At 37.0% G+C, this 13,437-nt stretch overlaps 1 protein-coding gene across 9 annotated transcripts in view; it reads right to left on the bottom strand.

Annotated features, from left to right (window-relative positions):
- FAM13A (family with sequence similarity 13 member A) overlaps positions 1–13,437 on the bottom strand; it is a 310,890-nt gene that overhangs the window by 52,821 nt on the left and 244,632 nt on the right. For all 9 annotated transcript variants that reach the window (XM_055312970.1, XM_055312972.1, XM_055312971.1 and 6 more), the window contains 2 exons: positions 11,438–11,617; positions 4,554–4,740 (listed from right to left, as the gene is read on the bottom strand). In XM_055312970.1, coding sequence (XP_055168945.1) covers positions 4,554–4,740; positions 11,438–11,617 — 367 coding nt within the window. The remainder of the gene's footprint in view (positions 1–4,553; positions 4,741–11,437; positions 11,618–13,437) is intronic.

Below are 13,437 nucleotides of genomic sequence, written 5' to 3'. Positions count from 1 at the left end.
ACTGTAGATACTGCTACATAACCTACTTTTAATAGAGGGAGAATATAGTGGAATCCCAGCTCCACCACTTTTGTGTGACCTGAGACAAGTTGTTTACTCTCCTTTGCCTCATTCTCATGTTTAGAATGAGAATTATAATACTAATAAATCTACCTTTTGCATTACTGGTAGGATTAAAATTGATAATATATACAAAGCACTTAAAATATAACTTGTCAGTGGTTTTTATTTTATTACACAGTTTTCAGAATAATAATTTTATTGAATTGACATACAAATATTGCTTATCTGATCTCACATCTTTGAACATTTAAATTGCTTCTAATTTTCCATGATCATGAAAGCCTTGTGGTGAGCAAATTAATACTGTGGTCTTTTCCATTTTTAAGTAGAACCAAGTGGCAGAAGTACGATTATTGGATAAAATACATGATTACTTATGACTTTTGATTTAAGCTGTTAAATGTGCACAAGAGAGAAAGCTTTTAGACATGAAGCCTTTTTCTAGGCCAACAGAAATGAGCCAATGAAGAGGAAGCCATGAAAAGTGTGAGTGTATGTATATGTTTGTACATGTACATGGGTGTGGGGTGGGGAGATGGATACAGAAAATAGAATTTGCAAAGATACTTCTTGATTTTAGAGGTTAACTTAGAAATTAGAAAAACCATGTCATCATTTGAGCAGGTGAGAAGAGAAAATGAGAAGAGTTCTAGAGACATTTTGAAGCAGGAGTGACGGAAGCTGCTGAAACACAAGCTGGGGGTCTTAGTTCTTCAAAGTAAATCAAGAGACAAGGTTTTCCTTTGAGAATGACTGATGGGTACAGGCATGAGCTAGGAGTTTAAAGAGGGAAGAAAAGGTTGGGACCCTGGTAGTAATTAGAGATAAGGCAAAACACTCTAATGTCACTTACTACCACTAATCTTTAAGCTCTGAATTATCTGTAGTCTCTTGGTCTCTGCTGGTCATGGCAGTCTCGAGAGGTGAAATCACAAAGGGGAACATGCCCAGACAGTTCCTACTTTAGAGATTCCAAATCTGCAGGATGCTGTTTTTGGTCTACAGCATATTCTCTTCAGTTGTATTGTGGGCTGGTGTGATCAGTGTGAAATTATTACTCACTGTGTTCAGTTACTCTCTTCTCACTTTCTCTGGAAAATGGCTTTTGTTCTCATCTCTTCACCAAAATTGCTTTTATTAAGTGATCTCCATCATGCTAATCCCAGTGATCAAACTCTCACTCTTCTGTTTGACCCATCATCTGACCTTCTGTCCTTGAGATACTTGGTTCACTTGGCTGCTGAGGCACCCAATTCACATTCATCGTCTGTCTTTTACTGTGCTAGTCTCTTAAGTCTCCTCCCCTGGTACCTTCTCATTTCCCCATCTAAATGTTGGTGTGTCTCAGGGTTCATGGTGCCTGAAGCGACTTGTCTTTCCTGTCCACACTCACTCCCTGGGTCATCTCACCTAATATACTGGCTTTAAATATCCTCTAGCTGATGATGACTGTATCTCCAGCAGGATATTCTCCCTAAACTCTTGGCCCAGAAATCTAGTTCCTTCCCTGGTATGCCCTATTAGATATCTAATGGGCAGTTCGATCTTATATCCAAAGCTGAACCCAAACTTCTGTCTTCTCTATCTCAGTTAAAGTAACAGCACAAATCTAGTTGCTCAAGCCAAAAACCTTGGAGTTATCTTTGACTCCTCTATTACTTTCATACCACATAGGTAATGTCAGGAAATGTTGTCAATTCTACTTCCAAAACATATCCAGAACCTGTTCACTATGTCATGACTACTGCCAATATACCACTCCAGGAGGGGCTTAGTCAATGTGAACAGTGCTCTGTACAGCCTGCAAGGAAATACATGCTGGCTCTGTTTTCACCTGAGTTCAAACCATCATCATCTTAAATCTAGATTATTGCAATAGCTTCTTAACTGGGTTCTCTGTTTCTGCCCTTGCCTGCTTACTGTCTATTCTCAACATAGTAGTTGAACAAATTTCAGTAAGTCAGATCACTGTTCTACCTAGAACTCTCAATGGATTCTTATCTCACCCAGAATGAAGGCAGAGGCCTCACAATGATGTATGAGGCCCTACTTCATCTGCCCAACTTCTCCCATTACCTCTTTAACTTTGTTCACTCTCTTCTAATCATAATGGTGTCTTTGTGGTTTTTTGAACGTTCCAGATCAATGACTATCTTAGGGCCTTTGCATCTACTGTTATAGTATGGCTTGCTTCTTTACTTTCTCTAAGTCTTTACACTCAAAATGTCAAATTCTTGTAAGGGCTCCTCAGACCACTCTATTTAAAATTGCACCCCCTGCCCCCTCAATACTTACTATCCCCATTTCCTGCTTTATGTTTCTTCCTAGTAGTTACCACTATCTAATGTATTTTGTGTTTTACTTACTTATCTTGATTATTGCCTATTTCCCTTACTAGGAAATAAGCTCCAGGAGACAGTTATCTTTGCCTGTTTTTCTCACTGCTTTATCCTTAGGATCTGAAATAGTTCCTGGCACCAAAAGGCATATAATTATATATAATCCCCCCACATCCCCGACCCAGCTATGGAAATACATGTTTAGTCAGGGTGCAAAGAACTTGAAGAAGAGTAGGAAAAGGCGTTGGGGGAGAGTTGGGAAAAGTAACATTAGGAGGCTAAAAATAAGAGACAAGTTAAGATGCACAATTAACTTTAGGATGGAGTCTAAATACTTGCTACGTTTCCTGGCTCTGCTTTGTGGTTACCTATGAAGGCTAGATTTAAACATTTATGAAATATAACAATTAAGAAAGCTCTTAGAGAACACCCTCATTTTAGATGAGTTAAGTTTTTCTTCTGAATTGTGCTGGCAGATTTTTCAATTATTCACTGAGACAAAGACATGGTCCACTTGGCTCACTTATATTAACAGGTGACATTCACAATTCTGGAATGAGGAAATTGGCAACTAAGGTGAGGGCAAAGCCTCTCACATATAAAAGACCAGAGAACATCAGGCCCTTCCATCCAAACATTTTAAAACACAGAATAGGGCCATAGTTTTATTAAACACATATTCTACATAAATGTACTTTTTTACGTTTATTAGCTATTACCAGCTAGCTAATTTAAGACACTATTCATGGTGGGGAAAAAAAATTAATGGGTTAAGTTCATATGAAAAAGATTGAAATGGAGATGTACATCTTCTCAAAGAAGTCAATTGTTGGACATTTAGTCATTGTAATCTCTTTGGCAGATAAGCAAAATTATGAGCCAAACAGAGTGCTAATGAAATTGGTACTATTTATTTTATTTAAAATTTACTTTTCCCAAATTAAGAATTAAGTTAATGTTAAAAAGATTTAATGTGTGTACTGGTTTCAAAGCTTACATTCTTTATTTGGAGTGTATCAGATATGGGCCTGAGGTAGGTGATTGCTTCTGCCCCTTCTAGCTGGTCACTTTACTTGTAGAAACAGAGTATCAAGACATTTGGATGGAAAAAAGGAAAGTAACATGTTCCCCTGGATTTGCATTTATCTATATTTCAATTAGGGCAAAAGTGGGAATCTTCTCTGAGCACATGCAGAAATTGACAACAGAAAACAGGTAGCCTGTAAGTTTACTAAATATTTAGAAAATCCAGCAAGGAGCTAAAAGCTGGTGAGAGATAAAACAGATCAGAGTATTTACACATTGAAGAGTAAGAATGGACATTACCTACTTTTATTATGGAGACTCCAGCTCATGTTATGCTATAAATTTTAACTTCAGTTTTTGTTGTTGATAAATTTTTTAAAACTAAAGGGACTAAGCAGACAGACTTTGGTGTTCACTTCTCAAAGAAACTGTAGTATACAAAGACAAGGATGATGTATACTAACAGTTAAATGGAATAAATATTTAGCTATTGACAGAAACCACTTGTAATAACTTATATATCAAATCAATGATCCAGGCAGGATTCAAGTCTGAGAGAACTCTGTAAGAGGATGATCTTTTTTGTTTTTGTTTCTAATTTGGAATAAAATATTTTATAGAGTATAGGTTTTTTTTTTATAGATTATAGATTTAAACTAAATTTCTGAACACAGAGATTTCTCTACATTAAGATAGTTGATCCTCTTTCCCTATATAGTTTCTTTCACCTGGCTTTAAGTTCATCAAATTTTCTTTATATAAGCATATATATGAGAATGAACAGAATGGGGGAAATAAAAAGTACTTTAATAACAATATTCCAAAAATAAAGTTTAAAAATACTTGAAAGAATGAGATAAAATTCAACTGAATAACATGGAAACCAAAGTGTGCTGTCTCTGTTTCTTTTGCCAGAACATAATCTTTCTGAGCTTTCACTTTTATATTTATTAAAAAGAAATACAAGTGTGTATACTTAGTAGCTCTGAGGTCTTCACAACTCATATCCTATAGTTTGATGAAGCTCATGATTGAAATTATTTTTTTTTTTTTACAGAGCAAGGAAAAGAGATGTGATATTTCCTAATTGGCTACAAGTAAAAATTTTATAGAATTTTCACTTACCAGAAGACCATCTTGATTTTCATTGAGTTCAGAAAGTTTGGAACTGGATTTCTGACGTTTAGGTTTACCCCTTTCTCCAATATAACTGGAAGTATTTTCATATAACTTTTCCACTTCCTGAGCATTCAAAATACAATCTTCGAGGCTGTTGAACCCGGAAGGAATATTTTCTTTGTTGATAAGTCCCCTTGAATTAAAAAAAAAAAAAGCTTAATTTTAAAAGGTAAAAAGGACATTTTAATGACACTGTTAGTGCATCACATGGGAAATCAGGAGAGTGCCCAGAAATTCTAGTTTGCCTCTTTGATCAAAATCTGAGCACAGTGCTACTCCTGAGACTACTTGTTGCCAAATAAACCACATTACAAGATAAATTATTCTTAGGGGCAAACTGGCAAGGATTGTGTTTCTATCAATGAACAACTTTTGAGGTTGTACCAAAAGTAATTTGTATTCAAACAGAGAAAACAGTGTAATCTTACAGAAAAACTTCCCATTATTAACAGATTACATATACACACACATTTTATTTTATTTTAAAGATTTGTTTATTTATTTGAGAGAGAGAGCATGCACAGGGGCAAGGGGGAAAGAGAGACACAGAATCTCGTGCAGACTCCCCACAGAGTACAGAGCCCTAGGTGAGGCTCCACTTCATGACCCTGAAATTATGACCTGAGCCGAAATCAAGAGTTGGATGCTTAACTGACTGAGCCACACAGCTGCCCCTGCTACAGACACTTTTTATAATACAATGAGTGGAGAAAAATCTGAAAAGGAAGTAAGATGTCTTTTTTCTCCAGAATGGGACAAACTGATTTTCCCAAATGATAGCTATTTTAGCATAGTAGAAAAGTATTAATAACAAAATCTGACTGCATTTGATAATCTTGGTAGAAACAGGATAAGTTAATAAAAACTATGGAATACATTTTAATTGAAATATGGATTTGTTACTTCCCAGTACAAGGAGTTTTAGGATGTAAGCTTATAACTGTAGATCCTTCATGACATAGTTTTAGAAATAGATATGAATGTCTTATCTACAGAATTTAATTTACTTAACACTCTTGAAATCATTCTGAGTATTTTAAACATCCCCTTAAGGAGTTTTCATAAAATTAAATTCTTAGCAAAGTGTTTTTTTTTTTTTTTACTACATCACAGGACAAATTAAGCCATCAGGGTAGTGTCATGGCGTGCTAAGGTACAAATGAATGAGATCTCTCCCTTATCCTATGACTGAGTTACGGTAACTCCCTAAACACTTACAGCTATATTTTGAAATAAATGAGCTCTCAAGAACAAAACAGATGACTGTATTTTACCATCAGTTCAACATATCCAAAAATGGAAGATAATCTTAAATATTCATTCTTCCATCTAAATTCACATCATGGAGGCAAAATTATGATTTAAATACTATTATATTAATGATTATTAATATTTACCATAACATTTTCAAAGTTATACATATTTACCATAACATTTTCAAAGTTATACTATCTTTGGTGATTTTTAGCACTCCATATTTAATTTAGTCTTATTTCATACAACTTTTAATGTAAAAATACTTAGTAAAATCATATAAAAGATTTATACAATAATCATTAGAAATATCCTAATTATAAAATAATGGCAAAGGAAGAGCTGACAGGGACTAATATGCTGGCATATGTACTTGTGCAGACATCTTCAACCTCTCCCCTCCATCCACTGAGAATGGTGCCTTCTATGGATGGTTGGAGGAGTTTGGTTGCAACTTCAAAATTATTTGTTTTACTATATAAATTCTATCAGTCTTCATATTTCCCCTAACTCCTAGGGTATACATCCTATTATAATTTTTTTTTGTGGAGGAGTTTTTATGTTTGAAAGCTGCTATGACAGAATTGTGCTTCCTCCCAAATTCCTATGTTGAAGCCCTCACCATCTGTTAATGTAATTGTTTTTGGAGACAGGGCCTTTTCAGAGGTAATTAAGGTTCAATCTGGCCATAAGGGTGGATGCTTTAATCCAACAGAACTGGTGTTCTTATAAGAAAAGGAGGAGATACCAGGAGAGCATGCACATGGAAGAAAGGCCATGGGAGGATATGGTGACAAGGCACTGTCTGGAAGTCCAAGAGAGAGGTCTTATCAGAAACCAACCTTGTACACACCTTGATTTTGGACTTCCAGCCTCCAGAACTATGAGGAAATAAATTCCTCTTGTTTAAGCCACCTAGGCTGTAATACTTGGTTATAGTAGGCCTAGTAGATTAATCAAAAGCTAAAAAACAGTCTTAGAAATTAAAAGACAAGGTTTATTTTATAATCTTTTTGAATAGTGAACGAATGGCTGGAATAAATGCTGTCAAAATAAACATACGAAACTCTGTTCAGTGTGCTCATGTGGAAAGCCTGTACTCTTAAAAAAAAAAAAAAAGTCTGCTTTTGTACAAGTCAATCCTTTCAGCCCCAGTACATATGTGATTGTGAGGAGCACTGGTATATGACTCCTGCCTGCAACATTCTGACAGGTTTCTTTCTTTCTTTTTTTTTTTTTTAAAGATTCATTCATTCATTCATTAATTCATATATTTATTTATTTATGATAGACATAGAGAGAGAGAGAGAGAGAGAGAGAGAGAGAGAGAGAGAGAGAGAGAGAGGCAGAGACACAGGCAGAGGGAGAAGCAGGCTCCATGCTGGCAGCCTGACGCAGAACTCGATCCCGGGACTCCAGGATCGCGCCCTGGGCCAAAGGCAGGCGCTAAACCACTGAGCCACCCAGGGATCCCCATTCTGACAGGTTTCAATCATACTTGACATAACTGAAATCTGACATGAACTCAGATCTCTGGGGCCTCTCGCTTTATCTAGAATTTCTTCTTCACCGCTACAGACTTAGTTAATGCTCTGGCAATATTCAATTATTTATCATTCCCCTAATATAGTATGTTCTTTTTTTCCTTTTGGCTTTGCAGTAGGAATTTAATATAGTATTTAAATAACAAATGTGTACAAATTTCCAGCTTACTGTGTTTTGGACAACTGAAACCACCTAAATTACTCTTTGCTTTAAAAAAAATATAAAATTTCCATGCATATAGAAGAAAGACTATCACAATGAACTTCCATATACCCATAACCAAGAGTTATCATTTCCATGTACCCAGCAAATGGCAAGTTTTTTAATTTATAAATTAGACTGAACCCCTTCACATAATAAATATATCCCTTAAACTTTGATATTTTTATGGTAGCAAATAATAATATAAACCTGATAATGTTTCCTTATAAATTTAGACAAAGAAGAAATCATTTGCACTAAAATGAAATATTTATAGTCTTAGTCTATCTTCTGTATTTATTTCAAAAATTGGCCATGATGACTTTAGTACAGGCTTTATTGACTATAATCTCACCCTGAAATATGGCTATCATTGGCTTTAAGGATATATTTTTTTATTTGGTTGCAGCTTTAGGTTGTTAGGAAACAAAATTATAGATAAAAATACAACTAATTTCTATTTTTTTAAAAAGATTTTATTTATTTATTCATGAGACACACACAGAGAGAGAGAGAGAGAGAGAGAGAGGCACAGGCACAGGCAGAGAGAGAAAGCAAGCTAGGGAGCCCGACATGGGATTCGATACCAGGTCTCCAGGATCACACCCTAGGCGGAAGGCAGCACTAAACCACTGAGCCACCTGGGCTGCTCACTAATTTCTATTTTAAAAAACTGTTTAACCATTCGATACGGTTAACAGTTTTGAACAGAATATAGTAAAATCTAGCTTAACTTTTATTTTTTAAGCAAAGCCTGATAAAAATCTTTGATAAATGAATCAATTGTGTATAGGTATATACTAAGAAAAACATACTTACTATGGGCTATGATAATGATTCTCAACCTCTGCACAATGAATGATATGTTAGTGTATCTCCTGGGGACGTACTGGAGAGGACCTTCATGGGGACAGAAGTAGTAGGTCTGGGGCCCTGAGAGGGGCTTGCTCCTCCACAGACCTGGTGAGCTCAGAGAGGAAGTGCAGTGTGGACAGGAGTTGAAGAGAAAGGACTATCAAGACATGTTAAATACTCATGTGTCAGGTTAGGAAGAGGTCATATAACTAGGAGGCTAAGGCCAACAGGGAGAATAGGAAGAGGACTTTTGCTTGCCCCGACCATGTATCAAGGAAAAAGAAAAACGAGACTGTTTGTAAGTTACTGTAGCCACACACAGTTTGCAACCTGAGATTTATGCACAGCTCCAGTCTGACCACAATGAGAGATGAGCATGAGCAGTAGAGGAAATCCAGAGAAGAAAAATTAAGGGGAAGGCTAAAGTTTCACAGGTTGGTAGATTAGTTGGTTTCTACCATTCTTTATCTCCTTTTGTTCTCCTGATACTGACAGTAAAATAGGCTCAAAATAACTTATAATAGAAGCATGCCTGGACTTGGGAAGCTCTAACTTCTCAGGAGTAACCAGGAAAGGTTACTCCGTTTCAGATTTTTCTGCCATTCTCTATTCATATGGACCTGGTACCACTATGCCATTCTCTGTTCATCTGGACCTTGCACCTCTGCCTGCTGCCACACACCCACCATCAATACTATCACTGTCTGTCTCTGATCTCTTCCTCGTGCTTATTACCTCTTCCAACCTCTGCTTGCTATACCTCTGTCCAAACACAGATGGTGGAAAACATGATGTCGTGACACACTAAGGATATTTTAAAAACGCAATGTGTTGCTACATACTACTTGGCAAAAAATGAGGCAGAGGGCAAGAACAATATTAAATAATTTACACTTGCTGTGTAACACAGTATGGGCAGTACACAAACTAGTTATACTCCTAAACATTGTCTATAAAGCTTAGTCAGTAGCTAATTTTAAATGTAACCATCTCCTGTATTACAATTTTTCTGTTTTCTAAAGGTAATATTACAGCACTCCCTCCTGCCCACCAGCTCCAAGACAAAATTTTTTTTTAAGGTCCTGCATATATCCCTTAAAAAGTCAGTGGATTATACCACTGATACTGTTTTATTTCTAAAATTACATTTGCTAGTATGGTCCTTAAGCATCTTCATACTATGCAGCATGGTAGTTTTACTACTTGCCTTTCTGTTTTTCTTTAAGTAAAAAGAAGTTTCCTTTTTTACCCCTAAGATTTTCATGTATATTATGAATCCAGGTGAAAAGGAATAAGGGGGAGTAGGGTCTGATTTAGTCTTTGACATTTATTTTTTTTATTTTTTTTTAAATTACTTCTTTTTTTTTTTAATTTTTATTTATGATAGTCACAGAGAGAGAGAGAGAGATGAAGAGGCATAGGCAGAGGGAGAAGCAGGCTCCATGCACCAGGAGCCCGACGTGGGACTCGATCCCGGGTCTCCAGGATCGCGCCCTGGGCCAAAGGCAGGCGCCAAACCGCTGCGCCACCCAGGGATCCCTAGTCTTTGACATTTAATAAGGAGTTCAAAACAGTAACTTTATATAGACTAAATGCTATTGTAAATAAAAATAAACTTAAAAATTTCAGGAAAAATATATGAATATACTTTCCTGATATTTAAATGATGATTACTGAAAAATATTGATGATGATGATCTATTTGTATTGTATCAAATCCTTTAATGGAGAATAAAGTTCCTTAGGCTACTACTCATAAATTCATGCTGTGGGAAAGCTTATAATTAGTCATTATAATAATAAAGAACTCAAGCATTTCCTCTTCTGATTAGACTTAAGCTCAACCTTTCTTATATTAAAATGTAGTCAAATGTCAGAGTATTACTGTCATACTCTACAGTGATATTTCATCAGCCCAATATAGCAGGGAAATCTGTTGGTTTCATAAGTTAGTCTAATAAGTGAATGAATGTTATCTAATAAGAAAAAACTACTTCTGCAGTGCTCGGGTGGCCTAATCAGTGGGGTGCCCAACTCTTGGTTTCTACTCAGGTCAGGATCTCTGCTCAGCGTGGAGGCTGCTTGGGATTTCTCCCTCTGTCCCCCGCCAACTACCTGTCCCTCCCCCCCAACCACTGTACCCCCCCACATGTGCGTGCGTGTGTGCATCCTCACTCACTCTCTTTCAAACAAATAAATCTTTTTTTTTTTAAATTTTATTTATTTACTCATGAGAGACACAGGGGGAGAGAGAGAGAGAGAGAGAGAGAGAGAGAGAGAGAGAGAGGCAGAGGGAGAAGCAGGCTCCATGCAGGGAGCCCAATGTGGGACTCGATCCCGGGACTCCAGGATCACACCCTGGGCCCAAGGCGGCACTAAAAAGCTGAGCCACCCGGGCTGCCCTCAAACAAAACGGCTGAGCCACCTGGGCTGCCCTCAAACAAATAAATCTTAAAAGAAAAAAAAAAACAACAACACCACCTCTGGACAGGCATATGGCAATTTTCTCCTCCAGGAGTTCAGCATCCCTGTTAAAAAAGATATTCATGGGATGCCTGGGTGGCTCAGAGGTTGAGCATCTGCCTTTGGCTCAGATCGTGATTACGGGGTCCTGGGATCGAGCCCCACATCAGGCTCCCTGTGAGGAGCCTGCTTCTCCCTCTGCCTATGTCTCTGCCTCTCTCATGAATAAATAAAATCTTAAAAAAAAAGATATTCATAAGGAAGCCATGAAATGTATTAAATCAGAGGTGGCTTCCTACAACATACGTCTAGACAATATAAAACATCCAGCAAAACTGAAATATTAATTTAGTCACCTACAAATTTGCAAGTGTTAGCTAAATAGTCAAAAAGGAATTTTTAAAGTTTTAACCTGAATACTGATATGGGAATGCCTATAACATAGTGACTAATTTAGGTGCATATTTTTAAAAGAAGAGGAGAAAATGCAAATAAACACCAATGCCAACTCACACATCTCTGCCACGTCGAACTTCATCCTGCTCTTTGGACTGGCGGCGGCGCTGTCTGGCTGATGTGGCTGAAGATGCTGATGATGGTCCAGATTCTGAGTCCTCTGAACTTTGGCCTCCAGAGCCGTTAACATCAAAAAGATGCTGTTCTACTGCTGACCGGATGGTTCTTTCTAAGAGTCTAATAAAAGCAGAACACAGAGTCCATCAGGCAAACAACTTTATCAATGTTTGCCTTTAAAATTTTCTATCTATAATTTTGGGAATATCAGCATTTTCAATGGTAGATCTACCACTGCTTCATGAGCAAAGACAGCATATGAGACATCTCGAAATGTCTGCATCGTGTGTTAAAAATAAAACCAAACATGACAAATTCTACCAATTTGATAACTATGTTTCTCATCTTTGTAGGTTCAGGATTATTGAAATGCTCACAGCAAGTCTAGCAACAATTATCAGAGGCATTCAGGAAATAAGGGTCATTTAATATAAGGCAGAATGAGGAAATATTTTTTCCTCACAGAGTAATAATAGACCTATTCTTATACAGGTGAGTTCCTTCAGATTTCACCAGTTCTTCAGAGGAAGACAGTATGGTTTACAAAGCAAATTGGCACAAATTTATTATGATGCCTATTATCTATTTAGAATCCCTTTAAGGTAATAATGCTATTAAAAAGAAACACCTCACCAGAACAATTACTATTTAGAACAGCAAAGTCTTTCTGAACCTCTATTCAATTAAATTGTGATTATATAATCGAAGCTGTATTCATGCAAACATCCCAGTATGTATTACTGAAGATAGCAGGAGAGATTTACTTCATTCAGCATGAAAAAACATTTAAGCACAGAGGCTGAAGAGTGCATAAGACAGATAAGGTATCTGTTTTAAAGTTATATAATTTTTTAATGGGTCTAAGTCTTCTTTTATCACCATGCTATTTACTTCTGGATAACGTGGCATGGAAAATTCTAAACATATACTCCTCAAACCATGTTTTCCTGCACTTGAAAAAAGAATCACATCCAAACTCATCAAATGGTACACATTAAATGTGTGTAGTTTTTTGTATATTATATTTCAATAAAACTATTAATTTAAAAAAGAACCACATACTTATTTTTAAAATGTCAGATATAGTTGGTTGAGCATCCAATTCTTGGTTTCGGCTCAGGTTGTGATCTCAGGGTTGTGAAATCTAGACCCATACCGGGTTCTTTGCTCAGTGTGGAGTCTACTTAAGACTTTCTCTCTCTCTCCCTCTGTCCCTCCCTACTGCACTCTCTCTTTCTCTCTCTCTCTCAATAAATAAATAAAATCTTAAAAAAAGAGAGACAGGTAATAAACAAACCATGGAGTTTCAGATAGTGATAAATTCTCTCCAAAATGGCAAACAGGATTGGAGAGGGACTGTGGATAGGAAGGGAAGGCTTCTCAGAGGAGAGGACATTTGAACAAAAAAAGTGAATGATAAGAAAATGAATGGCCAGGCTGAAAAATAGCCAGTATAAGGGCTCTGTGGTAAATATAAGCTTGGCCTATTCCAGAAATAGGATGTCACGTGGTCAAAGCACAATGAACAATGTGGTCAGAGAGGGAGGTAATGGCAGGTAACTGGAGTTTAGATTTTTTTTTTTTTTAAAGATTTTATTTATTGGGACGCCTGGGTGGCTCAGCAGTTGAGCATCTGCCTTTGGCCCAGGGAATGATCCCAGGATCTGGGATCGAGTCCTGCATCGGGCTCCCTACAAGGAGCCTGCTTCTCCTTCTGCCTATGTCTCCACCCCTCTCTCTGTGTCTCTCATTAATAAGTAATTTTATTTAAATATATACATATATATTCATTCATGCATGCATGCATTCATTCATTCATTCATGAGAGACAGAGAGAGAGAGACAGGCAGAGACGTAGGTAGAGGGAGAAGCAGGCTCCCTGTAGGGAGCCCGATGTGGGACTCAATCTCAGAACCCTAGGATCATGACCTGAGTCTCAG

This window comes from Nyctereutes procyonoides, unplaced genomic scaffold (assembly GCF_905146905.1).
Source record: "Nyctereutes procyonoides isolate TBG_1078 unplaced genomic scaffold, NYPRO_anot_genome, whole genome shotgun sequence".
Taxonomy (NCBI): Eukaryota; Metazoa; Chordata; class Mammalia; order Carnivora; family Canidae; genus Nyctereutes; species Nyctereutes procyonoides.
Note: the sequence above shows the minus strand (reverse complement) of the source record. Positions and strands in the feature narration are given on the sequence as shown.